Raw genomic sequence first — 19,225 nt, forward strand, 5'->3', positions numbered from 1 at the left:
GATATTTTATATTATTTGTAGCTGTTGTGAAAGGTATTCTTTCCCTGACTTCTTTCTCAGCCTACTTATCATCTGTATGTGTGAGGGTTACTGATTTTTTTTCAGTTAATTATGTGTCCATCCACTTCACTGTAGCTGTTTATCATCTGTAGGAGTTCTGTAGTAGAATTTTTAAAACTGTGCTAGTTCCATGGTATAATGGTTAGCACTCTGGCCTCTGAAACCTTCACTTCTAATAATATTTCTGGAATAATGCTACTATGTGTTTCTAAAATACTATTCATAATTATCTTCTCACAACATGTTAATCATTGACCTACAAAGATGTCCAGATCTTCATTTTATAACCTGTGCATAGTACTCGCTAAGCTAAAATAGATTTTGCAGATGTGATTAATTTGAGAGAAGAATATTAGCCTGAATAATTCTTATTAGAGGGGACTTGGGCATAAGAACTAGAAAGAGGGGATGTAAAGATGGAAACAGATGATGAGATAGGAAAGATTCTACAAGCTTAATATTGAAGATGGAAGAAAGAGCCATGGCAAGGAATATCAGTGCCCTCTGAGAACTTGGAGCATTGTGGTGATAGGATCTCTATAATCCTCAGAAGAAGCTCAGCTCGCCAACAAACATAGAGATTCATCTAGCACTGAATTAGTGCAAAGTTATCCCATTAAATATATCGCAACATGATGCAACGTCAGCTAGAAACTACTAAACCATCATTTTTTTTCTAAGAAGACCCAGGCAATATCTTCCTCACCTTTGCCATTTCTGTAAGGAAAGCGTCAATGAAGTCTCTTGGCTCTTCAGGATTCCAATCTTTCCGGTGACTGTCCATCATATGGGAAACAAATAATTTCAGCTTTTCCCAGTTTCTGAAAACTGTTTGATGTGATCCAGGAAGATATTTCATTATGGATGGAAAGACATTGTAGAGCTTATAAAGAAAAATATGAAAGTCTTGAAGACACAGTGGAATAATTTTCTACATTTCTAAACAATCTTGTCCTTCCCTCTGTTACTTTTAGTTCAATTTTTGGTCATCTTGGTTTCTGGTTTCCCTGTCACCACTTGCATATACAGGTGTTTCAGCTATGTCCTACAAAACATATGAAGCACCAGCCAACTTTTCACTTTTCAGCCCTGCCACTTGCTCCCTGGTCCTATACCATCACCTTGCCTATCTGAATTCTGGCATGCTATTCAGTTATTTTTGTGATTCCACTATTCATGCCTTCTCAGATCATTTTTCAAATAGAAAGAACATTTGTGGTGATATTGTGTTCCCCAAAATATTGTGCACCCTAATAAACTTATCTGGGGTCAGAGAACAGAACAGCCACTAGATATAGAGGCTAGAAAATGGTGGCACACACGCCTTTAATCCTAGCATTCTAGAGGCAGAGATCGGTCTGGACCTCTGTGAGTTCAAAGCCACACTGGAAACAGCTAGGCATGGTAACAAGAGCCTTTAACCCCAGGAAGTGATGGCAGGAAGCAGAAAGGTATTTAAAGCGTGAGGACAAGGAACTAAGCCTGGTTAAGCTTTTAGGCTTTTGAGCAACAGTTCAGCTGAGACCAATTCAGATGAGGATACAGAGGCTTCCAGTTTGAGGAAAGGAGATCAGCTGAGGAATTGACAAGGTGAGGTTAGCTGTGGCTGGTTCTGGTTCTCTGATCTTCCAGCATTCACCCCAATAAATGGTACCAGGTTTGTTTTTATTAATAAGACCTGTTAAGATTTGTGTTACAAACATTTACCAATTTTATTACATGGCTTCACTCCTTGAATGACAATCCTTAAAAACCATCCACCACACTCAAAATCAGAATAGTCTCTTGTACCTATAAGCCCTACAGAGAAGCAACCCTCCAAATCTTCTTCATTATCCTTGTTTCTCTACACTGTCCAGCCAGAGTTGCATCTATGATCATATTGAGTGAATTTCTTTTTCAGGTCTAAGCAGTTGGTATTCATTGTGACTAGAAAGTATCTCTGAAACTAGTATGATCCCTGTCCTTCATTTCATGACAGTAATGCTCAAAAGTCACGTCTTCAGAGCTCTCCTACTTGATTACAGAGATAGGCTTCTTTCTAATTCTTTGTTAGGATTTATTTTCCCTCATAGAAATTACCACTAATATGTATTGTGTGGGTAGCTGTGTATGTTGGTGTTCCTAACACAATTCAATTTTCATAGGTTGAGATGGAAATCTTTACTTAAGTAAAATGGATGGTGAATGAAGTTTTGTGGTGGTATTTTACTTGTACTGAAATGTGATTTTAATTGTAAGTTAATAAATAAAGTTGCCCAGGGGTCAGAGCTATTAGAGCCATAGCAAGAGCGTGGCGGTGGTGGCGCACGCCTTTAATCCCAGCACTTGGTAGACAGAGCTAGGTAGATCTCTGTGTGTTCAAGGATACAGCCAGCATTGGAGACACATGCCTTTAATCTCAATACCAACCATAGAAGACCTGGAAGTCTCTACAGACAGGCAGTGACGAGGGCAGTCATGTGTTTGGGTTTACAATCAATGAGAAGACAGAACAAAAAGGCTATAAAGACAAACACACAGGAAGTAGCTCCCTTTTGGAGAGCTCTCTTGGCTGAAGCAAGAAGGGTAAGGCTCTTAGTTCTGACCTCTTGGCTTTCTTCTTTGAATCAGCTCTGTGTTTCTTATTTAATAAGACGGTTGGTTACATCTACAAAGTTTCAATAATATTTAGTGGGAAACAGATTGCATAGCACAGTGAAAAATTAACAATACTTAAAATGAGGCAAATGTGTGGTTGTTCCTTCTGCTACCTCAGGATTTGATAACTGTAATAATAATATTAATAATTTTAATATTATTAATAATACTAAAATATGTCAATACCTATTGCTATTAGCAATATTATTAAAAATATAAAAGTATTTGCATATTTGATATTATTAATAACATTAAATTATATCAATATTTAATATTATTAATATTATTAAGTAATGTTAGCATTATACTCTTTACCAGTAGAGTGTCACTCTGTGTGTATGACACACAAAGCATTTCACAGAGGTCTGGTGGATTACTGTCTATATTTGCTTGCATACCTTTGTACCTTGTAGCTAAAGTTTTCCATTCAGCTCCTGTGGCTGGCCGCTGGGACCCAAATAAACACACAGATGCTTATATTATTTAAACTGTTTGGCCTAATGGCTCAAGCTTCTTGCTATCTAGTTCTTACATCTTAAATTAACCCATTTCTATAAATCTATACATTGCCACATGGCTTGTGGCTTACCAGTATCTTTATATGCTGCTTCTCATGGTGGTGGCTGGCATTGTCTCCTGACTCAGCCTTCCACTTCCCAGAATTCTCCACTCTGATTATTCCACCTACACTATACTTCCTGCCTGGCTACTGGCCAATCAGCATTTTATTTATCAATCAAAGCAACATATTTCATAGCATACAGAAAGATATCCCCAGCAGTACCAGGTTTCACACATCATGTGGCATTATTTTATATGTAGAGGTCTACTGTGCCAATTAATGGACATGTACTTTTGCAGTGTCTATCAAAGTGCCTCATATAATTTGTTATATCAAGAATATTTATTATCACTCTCTACTACTTTTTTGTTCCTTCTGACATTTTCCCCTGGTACATAAACTAGAAGTTGGCTTGGCACTCACTGAACTTTACTGACTTCCTAGGCTCTGCTGACTAGGAGGAAAGCAAAGGAGCTGCTGGACTTGGAACTACCACTATTAAAACAAGGAACATGATATATTGTAGACAATAAGAGCAACAGATCAAATTCTTTAAGCTCCTTTTCTTACCTATAAGACATACTAACCAGTTCATCAGTTTTTAGTGAGGGCATCTCTGAACTTGAGGAGAAAGTGCTTGAGGGGATAGGATAAGGTAGAATAAATCCACTTTTGGGTGCATCATAGAGAAGTGGATGCATAGAAACAGGAGGTCTTAGAGGGAAAGGGAACTTGTGGAGGACCAGTAACTGTACTTCAGATCCATTTTCTCTGGAAGCCTTGTGTACCCAAAACACACTATGCCAGCAAGGGGTAGGTGATGAAAGCAGTATTTCATACAGAAGAGGAACAAAAGCAATGTCAATCATGAGCACAGGAAAGAATAAATTACATAAAATGGCCAACTAATGAGAGCTCTGAAGAAATTTGTTATAATTAGCACAACTAACAAGCCAATCTGTAAGAGCAGTAGAGTAGAAAACAAACAATGAACACTAATTCAAGCAACCAGAAAAACAACAGTCAAAATTATAGGAGTTAGTGGGGATTTCTCAACAACAACCTTTAATATAAATGGCTCTAACACACACACACACACACACACACACACACACACACACACACACACAGGGCATGGGGGACATAGATGAAGAAACATAGAATAACATATTGTTTCTATGAAATACATCTTACAGGCAAGTGCACCCACAGCCTGAGAGTTACTAGAGAGAAAATAAGCTATAATCAAGCAAAAGAAAATTAAAGAACATACAGTTCTAACTACTCTGGTATCTGAGAAAGTAGATTTCAAGTCCAAACTAGTCGAAAATAACTTTCAAAAAGGCACTATAAATTAATAAAGAGAACAATCAGGACAATTATAACTAAACAAGACTCAAATCAAATTCAGGGCTACCAAATTCACAGAATCAACAATAATGAAGATAAAATGCCAGAGGAATCCTGAGGTAATACAGGGTGATTTCAGTAAGCTGCTCTGATCTCTAGATAGCTCCTTCACATTGAAAATCAAAGGGAGAAAGGATTAAATTACACTGTAGATAAAACTGTCTTAAGAGACAGCTAGAGAAATTCCTTCCAACAGAAACATACACATAGAACCTTATCTAAAATGGAACATATTCTACACCACAGATGAGCTCTTACCAGATACAAAAGAAATAAAAATTATTTTTGAGCTGAACAAGGACAATAGGAACAGGCATACCTATAAGACCCAAACCCCACACAAAGAACTACAGGCAACTAAGAAATGCTGAGAATGATAGAAAATGTCTTCCCCAGGAAGAGTCCATCAATTGGTTATCCAACATGAAAGTAACATTATACAGACTAAGCAGGTTGTATTATGTATTTAGGGATATATATATATATATATATATATATATATATATATATAATATATAACATATATATAATATATCACACACACACACACACACACACACACACACACATATATATATATATATATATATATATATATATATATATATTTGAACATGTACATAAGAATCAATAGTCAATGAAAAATTGAGGCTGTAGATTTGAAAGAGAGCAAGGAGGGGTACTTAAAAGTGTTTGGAGGAAAGAAAGAGAGGAAGAGATGGTAATATTGTATTATAATATTAAAAATATAATAAATAACTTTAAAAAATTTCCACTAAAAGAAGACCCAGATGAGTGGATGTGTTCTCTTGAACATTGGCACCAGAATATTCATGAATATTTGCTGTGGGATGTTCTGTATGGCAAATGTGTTGCTGATTAGTCAATAAATAAAACACTGATTGGCCATTGGCTAGGCAGGAAGTGTAGGCGGGACAAGGAGGAGAATAAAGCTGGGAAGTGGAAGGCTGAGTCAGAGAGACACTGCCAGCCGCCATGATGACAAACAGCATGTGAAAATGCCGGTAAGCCACGAGACATGTGGCAAGGTATAGATTAATGGAAATGGATTAATTTAAGCTGTAAGAACAGTTAGTAAGAAGCCTGCCACGGCCATACAGTTTGTAAGCAATATAAGTCTCTGTGTTTACTTGGTTGGGTCTGAGCAGCTGTGGGACTGGCAGGTGACAGAGATTTGTCCTGACTGTGGGCAAGGCAGGAAAACTCTAGCTACAAATATTATACCCTAAAACTAGAGACAACTCAGACACATAGCCACAGAGAAAATGACAACACATTCAGACACTGTACTACATATAAAGAGGAATCTTAAAAAAGTTGATGAGCTAGAAAGTATACTCAGAAAGTGATACTGAGGTAGCAAGAGAGAGACATAGAAGGAGATAATCGTAGTCAATGATAACATTGTTATTTGTTTACAAAAAGGAAATTCCCATGTACATGTATATGTTCCAATGTAAATATTAAAATAGTTCATATAATTGTTAGAAATGTTTTGTATATGCTAAGTTCTTATATTACCAATAGGTTTGTATCAAATTCAACTTTTAAGACATATATTAGCTTCAAGAAGTCTCGCAAATGAAAAGAAAAATGTATCTGCTTATTAATCAGTCCCAATCCAATATTCTTTCCAAAATATGCAAAGACAAAGAGCTTACCAGGCACATCCTTGATGCTTCCAAACATGTGGCCTCATCTAATAATCTCAGTAGCTCCTGAAACTGACTGTCCTTATACCCAAAACGCTCCCCGAAGGTGATGGAGCAAATGATATTGGACACTGCATTGTTGATCTTGAAGTGAGGGTCAAAAGGCTGTCCTGAGGTGGGGAGAGGTCATGTGTCTTTCAAAGATATTGGTTTATTTCCTTCCTTTGATCTTCCTTCCTTCCTTCCCTCCCTCCCTCCCTCCTTCCTTCCTTCCTTTCTCTTTCTTCCTTCCTTCTTTCCTATTTCCTTCCTACCTTTCTTCCTACTTTCCTTCCTTCCTTCTTTCCTTCCTTTCTTCCTTCCTTCCCCCTCTCCATCTCTCTCTTCCTTTCTTTCTTTTTCGTAAAGATTCTACACTCTGTGACATAAAATATGCACAATAGAGCATCAAATGAAAAGCTTTAGCTACATCCCTCTACAAGGGATCTGGCATGATTCAAGGACTTTGTCAACATCTGTGAAGTCACACAGAGAACCAAGCTTTAAGTTCAACAATTTGCTTAATGACCCATTTGTTTGCTTAACTGTAGAACTCCTGGGGCAAAGGCATGGCTAGATGTTCACTGTTCAGTCCTCAGTGCTTAGCACAGTATAGACCAAAGACTGGAATTTAGGCAATTAATAAGAATCTGTTCAATGAATGAAAGAATCTGTTCAAAGAATCTGTTCCTGCACTGCTCTGTAAAGGGCTCACCTTCCTCCTCTCCTATGGCATCGGCAAGGTGGAGGGCCTCCTCCTGTATGAGCTGCTCTAAGCTCTTCTTCCCCAATCCAAAGTTCTTGAGTGTCATTAGTGCGAACCTTCTTTGCTCCTTCCATGTCTGGCCATTGGACATGATCAATCCTGGAAAGAAGAGATTCAGCATTATAGCATTGTGATTCTGGTTAAAAGTACTAGAAAAGTACTAAGACATGTGCACAGTGGAGAAGAAAGGCCAATAAGTGAATTGATAGCTGTTCAGAGACAATCTCAATACAAGTGACTAACATGTTCTGGTGACTTGCAACAGTACCTAGTTTAGTAAGTACTTCTTATGTATTATATCATTTTTTACTGATAGAACCTCTACAGGTTTGTCACCAATTAGCAAAATGTCCATTTCAATTGGTAAAACACTGAGGTATGATAATAAATTTAAAGTAATCTTTGAAAGACAACAAGTAGGTGAGCAGCCAGGTGTTCAAGTTTCCTCGGTTCTAAAGCCCCAAGTTGATTAGTAGAAATATGTCCATTTATGTCAGAATGAGTACCAGGAATGCACTCATGGACAGGACAAGGCACACATTCCTAACAAAGCAACAAAGACATTATAGACGAGGTTCTAGCAAAGACAAACTTAAAAAGATGACAAAATGACTCAAGAAGTTAAAAGGATGAATATTCCTCACGCACACATACACATACAAATGCAGAGGTGCAGCAGAGGAGGGACATGCTGCTGTGATTAGCATCTGGCATGTCTCAGTGCACATATAATGCCAAACTCCTGTCCAGATATTACATTTCAGAACAATGTTCAACTCTTTAAAGAAAGGTCCTGGTTTCCATCTCATGTATACTTTCATCAACTCAGTCATTTATTTCCTGAAACTCTCCTTTCCATTCTGGATCTTTTAGTTACATTACTAACTTATTCTTTGCCAGAAATTTCCTATAATTTTTATTGTTTTATTTTAACTATCAAATCTTGAAATATTGGAATTTTTTAAGACTAGGTCTAAAACCTCTCTTCTATACCAAACTTTGTTTCAGGAAATCTAATGAACTCCTATAATTTAAATAACCCCTTCTGATAGTCAAACTGTAGTTTGTCCCAGAGGCACACATCCCTGAATCATGCTCCTGATTATAAACATTGCCAGTTGCAGAACTTACACTCACCACATGTATGACAGTTATCATTATTAGATTCCTGAAACTCCCAAATGGAAGTCAACAACACTAATCACCCTGTCTTCTGTCATTGTCATCTTTGCATCACTCACAGCTCCTGCAGTGTCCTGAGAACCCCATTTTCCTGGCATCAAAGTCAAATGTCACGATGGCTTCTCTCTTGAATGACTTCAGTCCAAGAGCATGAACAGCACCATCCCAGTCTAACCTACTGTCATTTTTGTCATCTTGAGTGTTCCCACTCCTTCTTGTATGACGTACAGTGATAATATCTTTGCCATCATTCTTCTGTTCTCTACCTGGCATCCTAAGTGTGCCTCAAAATGTGTAATATTTGATTTTTCTCCTACCCAAACCACTTAAGAGTTTCCCTTGATGTTTTGATAGAAAACCAAGAGCTGGGCTCTTTCTTGCCAACCTTAACAGTTTTATGTCCACTTGAATATGTCCTTCAGATACTATACTTGCCACACTGGAAATCTTCCAATTCTTCAAGATCCCTGCTTTCTTGTCTCTTCAAGGATATTCTATCCCTATTGTGTATTTTTTCAAACTACTAAATGAATACCATTATTTCAAAAACTTTTCCTGACTCCTAAGCCAACTTGGATGTCTTTGATAAATGCTTTGCTATTACAGAATGACAGGTTTTTAATCAAAATAGCTAATTGATTCAGACTTTTTTGTTAGATGAATTATGTGTTACACAATGAGAATGATTTTTATCTATTCTGGTCAGTATTAATCAATTATGCCAATGATTCTGCTTCTCCCAATAGATAAGGTAGTCAAAGATGTACAATTAATGGCTGATTATTTCAAGGAGCAATTTGAAATGGCTAAAAATGAAGTTTTTATAGGTTAATAGAGTTGGAATCTGTTTTCAACTTTCAGACAGATAAGTTGATCTAATGATCACTTTGTGTATTCATGCTAGTCTATTCTCACACTGTCTGGAATGCTAGAGATTCCTGTGTGGCATGGATTTAATGATGTAGTTAAAGGAGCCATAATCAAGAAGAGCAGTCCCAGGAGGAAGCTGCTCATATCCATTTTCTTAGGACAGAGTGTTGGAGTGGGAAAAGGGAAGTGAAGGCTCGGTGTGTCTGGCTGTGGTAGGAGCTGCTGTTACTTCCTGTCCATGGATCTAGAGTTCTTCTGCAGGACATGTCTTTTCTCCAAGTCTCTCTTACAGGGATACACTGTAAATCCTTTGATAGTTGCTTTCTTCTAGGAAATGTTGCATCTAGATGACTTTGAAGATAACATTTCATGAAGGATTTTGTTTATAAGAATGTTGTAAAATTACAGACATACAGGTGCTTTTAACGAATCATATGCACACCTTATGCTGTACTAGAAACAATATATGCATTTTTTTTCTTTTCTAAAAGTTTCATATATGTAGTACTTGTTGATCATACCCTTTTTCTACTCTCACCCTACACCTCTCCCTGGAACCTCTCCTAACATGTGTTCCATTTTCCATCAAAATTCAGGTTTTTTTTTTTTTTTAAATAACCCACTAAAGTCAACAATGCTGCAAGTAAACTTACCATTGTTTTTAAAGACACGTTCTCTGAGTGGTGTAATGGGACGTTTCAAAAAGTTTTGCTCCATTTGAGTGAAAGCTTCTTTGATTAAGGGCAGTCCAGTTATGACCACTGAGGTGATGTTACCAAAATCCAGGCTAATTAGGTTTCCATACTTCTTCACAAACTGAAAAACATTTCAACAGCCATAGTTAAGTGTGTCTGTGTCAGTGTGTCAACGGATGGCAGACATGTGTGGGTCTAATGGGACTTGTGTTGAGAGGTCTCTATGTTAATATGAATGGAGGGATGTACCTTGGTCTATGGAAGTGTTTCTGATAAAGTTTTCTTGTCCTCTGAACTAAGTTCAAATTCAAATTAAAATGGAATGTATTTTATAATAATCATTGATACAGGTCAGTATGAATTGGGTGGGCATCTATCATGTACTCCTAAAAGATGGTATAAGTATATAAGTGTCAATAAATAAACAAGGTCTCCACTCAACCATTCTAAAGTCCAATAAAGGCAGAGAAAAAAACTCATGTGACCTTACAAATGCTGAGGAAGTTCTGTGAATGTTTTGTACAGCTTGCAAGGACTTCTTAGAAAATCAAATGTCTGCTTATCTATAGGATGATGCTGTCTACACAGCATTTGCTAGACATGAGATGTATATGTGTATACAATAAGACTAAAACTAAGAGAAGTCCATGCCCATCTGGGTGGAAAAAGTACCTTGATGTAACAGGAATGTTTTGGTACTGTTTCTTCATCTCCACTTCACCAAATTCCAATTCACTTTAGAATTTTAAATTTCTTCTTATACTTTCATTCATGCATTCACCAATAAGAATTGAATGAGCATCAAGTTTCCCTAGAAGTGTCTTAAAGAAAGCAAGCTCTCTAACCTGGAATCTAGTGAATGTAGAAAATGAAAAGCATTAGTCCTCAGAGTTCAAACTGTCTAAGTCTGTTGTAGAAATCATGGAAGCCTGAGTCAAAATTACAATATCAGTGTAGGGAAGAGAATATTCTCTGTTTATTTATTTAGTAGATATGGAAAATGTAATAAAGGCTTGATTTCTAGAAGTAGAGACATCTCTGAAAATCTGGAGTGATGAAAGCATGTAGGCTCTATGGTCAACTGACTATGGGATCCTGGGACATCTGCACTCTCCAAGACTTAGACCCTCAGTTATGAAAGAGTTAAAAAAAAAAACTTCCTCAAATTGTTCTGTGGGTTATAATGAGAATGGCACTGTGAGAAGCACTCTGTTTAGTTCCAGGCACCCAGCCACCCACTGCACCTTTGACAAATGAATGAGCTCTGTGCTCAAAGGCTTGGAGAAACAAATGCCTGGTGAGAGCCAGGACAAGAGCCTACCAATCAGACAGCCATACAAAATGTATAATTTGTGCTTTACCCAATTATTTATAACCATTCTACTGTAGTTAGGTTCACCATTCTGGAAAGGCAAATAAGTTGTAGGCAGCATAATCTAGCTAAACCTAGCTTTTGCCTGGAGGAGAGAAGTTGTCAGGCATTATATCAGATTGAAGACAAATATATTAATGTTGAGAATCCATAGGACCTTAGAGTTCTGTGGGAGATAGACTGCAGAGCAGCCATGAGACCAAGGAGGTAGTTTGTGAGAGAAGGAGAGTGCCCATAAAATGCATAATGTATAACATTGTTTGGTTTGAATGACGTTATGTGATCAATATCAATATTACTTTCACCTGTGTGCTCAAGAGTCAGAACTATGTAGACCCAAGCTCTGCTTTTTGTCTACCTGTGTCTTGTCTAACTGTAACAGTAGTGTCAAAGAGAAGGATTCAATTCCTTCAAGTATCTTGGTCTTCCACCCATCTTCATGCATTGTTGCCCTATCACTTTGAGACCTGAAACTGTGGGAAGAGTGTCAAATCATAAGTCATGATTTGGTCTCATCTGAGAATCTTGCACCCACATCGAAGACAGCCTAGACTCAGTTTTCTCTTTGTTACTTATCCATAGACCTTAATAATTTTATTTAACCTCAGTCAATGTGCCCTGTCTTGGTCATAAATGCAGAACCGATAAGTGAATATATTTGAGTTTAAGAACTATCAGTAATAGTTGTATGATTATTCAATAAATTTCTAATTTCATTTTGGTGAAAACTCAGTGAAGAAGTGCTGGAAACTTCTTCAAATTTGGTTTAATCTAAATGACTCCTCACCGACAACATGTACCACTTAGATTTTATACTTGAACTTGAGAAGTTTCCAGAGGCTAAGTTCTGAGGTGAATGACTTCAAATCTTTGCTTATGTATATATTCTAGTTCAGCAGAATTATATCAATAAGTTTTATGTTGTTACCAACTATGTAAAGATCAGGAAGTCAATTGACTCTGTATCTCTAGCCTTATGATTCTCAAATGTGTCAAATCGGTCTCTAATTGTTTCATGTGGATTAAATGACCCAGATGATGTCTCAGGATATGTCAGAAGACAGGACATGTTTTTTTTTTTTTTTTTTTTTTTTCTGTGTAACATTAAGCCAATAATTTTAAAAGAGGATAAAAGGAAGGTAGGCCATGGCTGAAGAGATGGTTTAGTTGGAAGGTTGCTCTTCAAGATAATCTGGGTTCTATTCCCAGCTCTCACATGACCGCTCACAACTGTCTGTAACTCCCATTCCAGGGTATCTAACACCCTCTGCTGGCATCTGTGGGCACTAGGCAGGCATGCAATGTACAGACATACATACAGGCAAAGTTTTCATATACATAAAAAATAAAATAATTTTAAAAATATAAGTAAAATTACCTTAAAACTGGAACATCTCAAGTCTACTGAGATGACACACTTTGGAATTCAGAATTATGAAAGATTTTAAAATCAACTGTGATAATTTTTTTTCAAATATCGACATGTCTCAACAAAGAAATGAAATATACAAGGACAGAAAGCTGCAGTGGTGTAAATGGAGATCTGTACAGAAGATCTTGGCAAAGAAACAACGTGAGAACCAGTTTGGGCATTGCAGAGAAAGCAGATGGTAAACAGCAAGATCCAGCACCAGACAAGCACCAGAGATGCTATAACTGTGCCTCAATGTCCATCTCTCCCCGAAAATCAGGAAAGAGAAAGTGTAGATGAGAAATATCTTGAAGAATGGTTAAAACTACCTAGTCTGACAAAATACAGGACTGCCATGAAGAAACCAAGCTTAAGTAAGCAAAATCACCACACTCAATATAGAAACTACAAACCAAAAATCTCTTGAAAGCAGAGAAAAAATAACTTACCACTTATGGGGAAACCAGAAAGGAAAGAATGAAGTGGGAAAACATCTAAAAATGTTAAGCGTAGGAGATCTTCAAACTAGTGGCCTACCATCCGGAAAGACTGTATGGGAATGGAAGGGAAAGGCATTCTGAGGAGAGGCACAAGGAAGAAGTTTCCTTCTTCCACAGCTTCCTCTGAAGGAATGGAGAAAGAAAGTGCTTGAGGTCAGAAAGGTAACTGTGAACTCGAAAGGTCAGAAAAAAGACAGCAATGGAGGATGAGTAAGGGGCAAAGACAACAGACTTCTCTGTCTTTGAGTTCCATGAGCACTGGACACTGAAGAGCAGCAGGTCAGTGTGTGATGTGGGTCTCAGTGTGTGGGGACAACACCTGAGCAGTGTGTCCTAGAGGGAAGAAGGCTCCTCTATGTTTGAAGCCTTGTAGCAGCTTCACTGCACATGGAAATGGTGTTAGCAAAGTCCATGAGCTGCACATGAGTGTTGAATAACACAGAGCAGTGGCTGAGAGGATGGTGAAATAGGTGTAAAGAGAGAGAAGATGAACACAAAGGCGTCTACTGGGAAAATGTCCAAGAAACTCCCACACAGGGAGGAGAAAATGGAAGAGTAAAGTAACAGAAATCCAAACAGAAAGCAATAAAAATAAGGAGTAAACATCCTTATATAACAATAAATACACAAAATGATCTAGTCTCTCCAGCTAATGGTAAGAAGTAGAAATAATAAATAAGGAACCAAAACGTAGGAACAATTACTTTAAAAAAGTGAATCATACTCTGTCTAGGCAAGGAAATTGCTACAGATAAAAACGGACATTGCAAAGGAGGGTGGTCAGTGCACCAAAAACATCTGCTGATCTTAAATGTGTAGGACATACACACACACACACACACACACACACACACACACACACACACACACACACGTGTGCGTGCGAACTGGAGAGGAAAAGGAGGAGAGCAGGAAGACAAACAGACTCCCAGTGGAGCTGGAGACTTGACTGCATCTTTCCCAGTACTTGTGTACTTGATAAAGTCATTAGGTGAACAGTCAGCAAGGATGCACAAAGACTAAACTTGTGTCAATAAGAGAGAACTGATATTACAGAAAATTCTGACCAAGAGAGCAGGTTTTTGAGTTTTTTGTTTGTTTGTTTGTTTTTTCCTGGATGAGTGTTTAACAAATTAAGTGAAGGGGCACTTACTTACACATTCTTAAAGCAGCAGTGTTTATTTAACAAGGTGAACTATTCTGTCATCCACCTACTTAACATACTTAGAAGAAATGAAATTATAGGTAGTATGTTGTCAAACCACAATGGGTTAACAATGGAGATCTTTCATATACAGATAAGAAAATCAACTTTTTGGCATCAAAACATCTTGTGTCATAAATGAGGGCACAGATTAGAAACCAGCTCTACTGGCAGAGTTAGCCTAGGGCCAGCATCAGCCTACAGCTGTGTCCTCCCGCCCCCAGTGCCAGGATCCCTGTTCCTGCAGCTCATGATTGGGTCATGGCACAGCCAGGCACCCTTGCCCTTTCTTACCTGCTGAATCACCAGATGTGTCTGCTCCAAATCCAACTGGAACAAGTTGCCCACAAAGGGCAGGCGCCAGGGCCCTGGAGGGTGGTTCTTGGGGCGCCTGTTTTTTAGGTAGTTGGTCAGGAAAAGGAAAGTGACAGCAGCCAGCAGCAGAGTCCTAGGATGGAGCACTGCCCATATGGCGGCCACCAGGGAGCCATCTGTGACAAGCATGGTAAAGGTTTCAGCTGGGGCTGGTTCCCTGGGTCCCCTCCTAGTGCCGACTGCCTCTGCTAAGTTCCGCTCTGTTCCTTGCAGACCACGCCCCCGTTCTCAGTCCTAACATAGCCCCTGCCCTGTTCATTGTTCATACCATCTCCACTGGCCCCGCCCCATCTCTCTCTTCTGCCTGGGAGCCTACATCCTGCTCATCAGTACTGAGTAATGCTGGAGCCTTCCACAGAGCTCTCTGCTTCTCTGCACTTTTACCCAATCTCTTCCAGGCTCCTACCTCCTAACCTTTATGCTGGTGCTTTCTGCTTTGCCCTTTCTCCCAAGTCCTTCCTACCTGCAGTTACTTCTCCTCCACCCCTAGGTGCCAGGCATTGTGTTCCCAGCACTCCCCACAGTGTGGTTTAAAGGGGCTGCCTAAGAGTGGTTGTTTTTTCAGAAATTTGCTTCTCTGAAGCCTTTGTGTAGCTCTGGGAATTGAGATTTACATCCCAGGGGACACCTGGTTTGTAAACAAGCCTTCCCCAGTGCTGGCAACCTTTTCAGAGGAGAGAGATTGTGTGTGGGGTGGGGTGTGGGTGACCAGATTTGTGAGGCTGCAGCACCTGTGACATAACAGAGAAAAGTCACCACTGGGAACTTTCTGAAATGATCCCTCCCCATGAACAGTGTTGTGCAGTTATGAAGGTGAGGAAAGGTGTTTAAAGCTGGATGTGTTTTTAAAATCTTGTTTGGGCATTCGTTCTCAAGTTCATAGCAATAATGCCAATTTATTTGAATGTTTGTAATCCCTTTGCCCAATTCCATCAAGATCCAAATATATACTCTGAAATTGGAAGGCTCTGCAGCTTCTCATATTCACAACTTATAACTGATATATAATATCTTATTGACAAATAATAATAAAATAGAATATAATATCATGATTCTTGGTTTCAAAATCCAGATGTATCCACCCTTACCAAGAAGAGGAAATGGTTCCTATTATTTGGCTTCCACATGAGTACACATGGGTGTTAGAAAACCAATATAACTTTACCAAATAAGAAACTACCAGTTGCAGCCTACAGAAAGGGAAGAGATTTTTTTTACCTACTCCCATCTGAAAGAGGGCTAATATCCAAAGTACTTAAATAACTCAAAAAGTTTGATTAAAAAAAACCAAATAACCCAATTTTTAAAAATGGAGTAAATATCTAAACAGAGAAGTCTCAAAAGCAGAAATTCAAACGCCTGAGAAAGTCCTAAAGAAATTTTCAGCATTGTTAGCCATCAGGGAAATTCAAATCAGAACTATTTTGAGATTTCCTTTTGTATCTGTCAGAATAGCTAAGCTCAATAATACAAATGACAGCTCACGCTGGCAAGGATGTGGAACAATAGAAATACTTCACCATTGCTGGTGGGAGTGCAAATGTGTACATTCACTGTGGACATTAGTACAGTGGTTTCTCAGAAAAACAGGGGTTGATCTACCTCCAGAGCCTGCTACACTACTCTTGCTTATCTACCCAAAGGATATTTCATCCTGTCACAAGGACACTGGCTCAATTATGTACATTGCTGCTCTATTCACAATAGCCAGATATTATGTAGGAAACAACCTAGATAACCCTCAACTGAAGATTGGATAAAGGAAATGAGGTACATATATACAATGAATTATTACCTCATTGAAAATATAGACTGATGAAATTTGCAGGCAAGTGGATGGAACTAAAAAAAAGTCATGCTGAGTGATGTAATCCAAACCTAGAACGATAAAGACAGTATGTATCCACTTATATCTGGTTATTAGCCATTAAAAATGATAATCAAGGTACAATTCATAGATCCAGAGAGGTTAGGTATAGAGGAAGGGACTGGGGGGAGTACAAGAATCTCCGTGGGAGGAGAAAATAGAACAGATCTTATGGGTGGATTAAAGCAAAGGTGGGTGGAAGGACAAGAATGAGAGGATCAGTTGACAAGAGGGCGGGAAGATGACATTGATGGAGGAAATGGGCAGAGAGACAGCTACAACTGAAGGCCATTGAAACCTAGTGCAGTGGAAACTTCCTGTAATATAGGAAAGTAGTCCTACTGAATTTTTCAAATAAAAGGAGATATAACCTCTACTGGCCATCTCTTATTGGCAAAGGAAGGTTCCAGTGCCAGGACTGAGTTTCATACAATTGAGCTGTTGGCTCAAGTGTCCCATGGAAATCCCCAAGCAACTCAGGCTATTGTCAAGAGAACAGGTTTCTTTCCACAAACTGACACAAAGGCCATGTTACTGAAGATAACACTCACACAACTCATTGAATATGGAGAGGTAGAGCTTGTGCCTTTATAGAACATTCACTCCCATGTTCTAGTGCCAATTACAGGAAAAGGTACTCTGCAGGCTACCAAAAGAGAAAAGGAAACACCAACCAAACCTAACCACAAAACCTTTGATCTACAAAGAAATCTTGACTTCAGAATATGCTAGGGCAATGATGGCATAAACCTTGTGGGAATATCTAATTGATGTTTAATTTGACCTAAGGCCACTCCGTGAGATGGAACTCATACCTCACCCTGGCTGTCTAACCAAGAGCCAGAGTCTAGAGAGCCCAGACACTTAGGATAAAATCAAGCAATACTGGACTTAAAAAATATAACAATAAAATGACTCTTAATGATATTCTACTATAATCATAGATCTCAGAGATTCATTTCCTTATTCAGCCATCATCAGAGAAGCTTCCTTCTGTAGCAGATGGGAACAAATATAGAGACCTACAGTCAGATGTTGTTGGTTGTTTTTGCTCTTTAGGGGGGTCCACCACCCAGCTCCCAAATAAATCACACATGGAGGTTTATTTTTAATTATAAATGCCAGGCCTTACCTTGGCTTCTATCTTGCCAGATTTTCTTAACTTAATATATCCCATCTACCTTTTACCTCCGGACTGTTTCCTTTTCTTTCTTTTATTTTGACTCCCTGGCTGACTGTGTGGCAGTCTGGCTGGCCCCTTGAGTCCTTCTCTGGCTCCTTCTTCTATCTCAGATTTCTTCTTCTATTTATTCTCTCTGCCTGACAGCCCCACCTATTCTTTCTCCTTCCTCACTATTGGCCATTCAGGTCTTTATTAAACTATCAGGTGTTTTAGATAGGCAAAGTAACACAGATTCAGAGTTAAACAAATGCACATAAAGAAAGGCAATACATCTTTGCATCATTAAACAAATGTAACATATCTTAAAATAATATTCTACAACAGACAGGCATTACACACAGAGAGAAACACTGGAAGACTCAGATCTAAATGACATGTCTTCATTTCAAACATCTCCCCTCAGAGCTCAGGGAACCCCATGGATGATAAGGCAGAACAAGTGGGGAGACAGAAGGGATGGAACACCAGAAGAAGGCACTCTAAATCAACTGAGCCAAGCTTGAAAAAACTCACAGAAACTGAAGCAGCAATCACAGGGTCTGCTTGAGTCTTCACCAGGTTCTCTGCATATACATTTTTTAGTTTAGTATTTTAATGGGACCCCTGAGTCTGTGAAGGAATTGGTCTCTGATTCTTGTTCCTACACTTGGGGCTGTTTTTCTTATTTTTGTTTGCTTTACTCATCCTCAATGTGGAAGTTTGGGTTTTATGATATATTTTATTTTGTATGTCTGATTGGTGTGTCTCCTAGAAGCATGAGAGACAGAAAGGGAGTGAATACAGATGGCACAGGATATGGGAGAAACTGAGTGTAGATGCTGGTGGAAACTGATATTAAAATATATTGAATGAGAAAAAAATCTATTTTCAATAAAAAAAAGGGCAGGGAGAACCCATTAGCAGAGTTACCATATTTTTGGATACTGCCACATATCCAAACTTAATGGGATGAAAGAAAGGATCATCTTCTACTTGTATATGGAAATTACTGAGATTGAGAGATCCTCTTTGAACAAGATCTCATTCTTGAACCTTACACTTCTCTGATCATCCTGTCATCAACAACACTCTAAGGGAAGCTTAATCAGGGCTCTTATTTCCTTTTTGTGATTTTCTACCTATTGACCCCTTTATCCAATGACTGTTACAACCTCCTAGGATGAGTTAATATAGGATGCAGTTCAGTATGAAAATGTGTTTTCTAATTGCTCCTAAATGAGAACCACATACCAATTTAGGCACATTTTTTGCTTTGGATTTCTTTGACTGTGGAGACCATCTCACATCCTTTTCATCTCTCTGTCTTTAAAAATATTTTTAGATTTTTTTTTTTACGTATATGAGTGTTTTGTTGGCATGTATGTCTGTGTACCATATGTATTCCTGATGCCCTCTGAGTTCAGAGGAGGGTGATGG

The 19,225-nt window shown here is 38.5% G+C and overlaps 1 protein-coding gene across 2 annotated transcripts in view; it reads right to left on the reverse strand.

The window, feature by feature from the left end:
- Positions 1 to 14,888, reverse strand: part of LOC131905033 (cytochrome P450 2J4-like) — a 35,006-nt gene extending 20,118 nt beyond the window's left edge. For both annotated transcript variants that reach the window (XM_059255990.1, XM_059255992.1), the window contains exons 1-5: positions 14,679 to 14,888; positions 9,856 to 10,018; positions 7,100 to 7,249; positions 6,355 to 6,515; positions 767 to 943 (exon numbers count right to left, since the gene is read on the reverse strand). In XM_059255990.1, the coding sequence (XP_059111973.1) occupies positions 767 to 943; positions 6,355 to 6,515; positions 7,100 to 7,249; positions 9,856 to 10,018; positions 14,679 to 14,888 (861 nt within the window). The remainder of the gene's footprint in view (positions 1 to 766; positions 944 to 6,354; positions 6,516 to 7,099; positions 7,250 to 9,855; positions 10,019 to 14,678) is intronic.
- Between the last annotated feature and the right edge of the window lie 4,337 nt (positions 14,889 to 19,225).

Source organism: Peromyscus eremicus, chromosome 2 (assembly GCF_949786415.1).
Source record: "Peromyscus eremicus chromosome 2, PerEre_H2_v1, whole genome shotgun sequence".
NCBI classification, from domain to species: Eukaryota; Metazoa; Chordata; class Mammalia; order Rodentia; family Cricetidae; genus Peromyscus; species Peromyscus eremicus.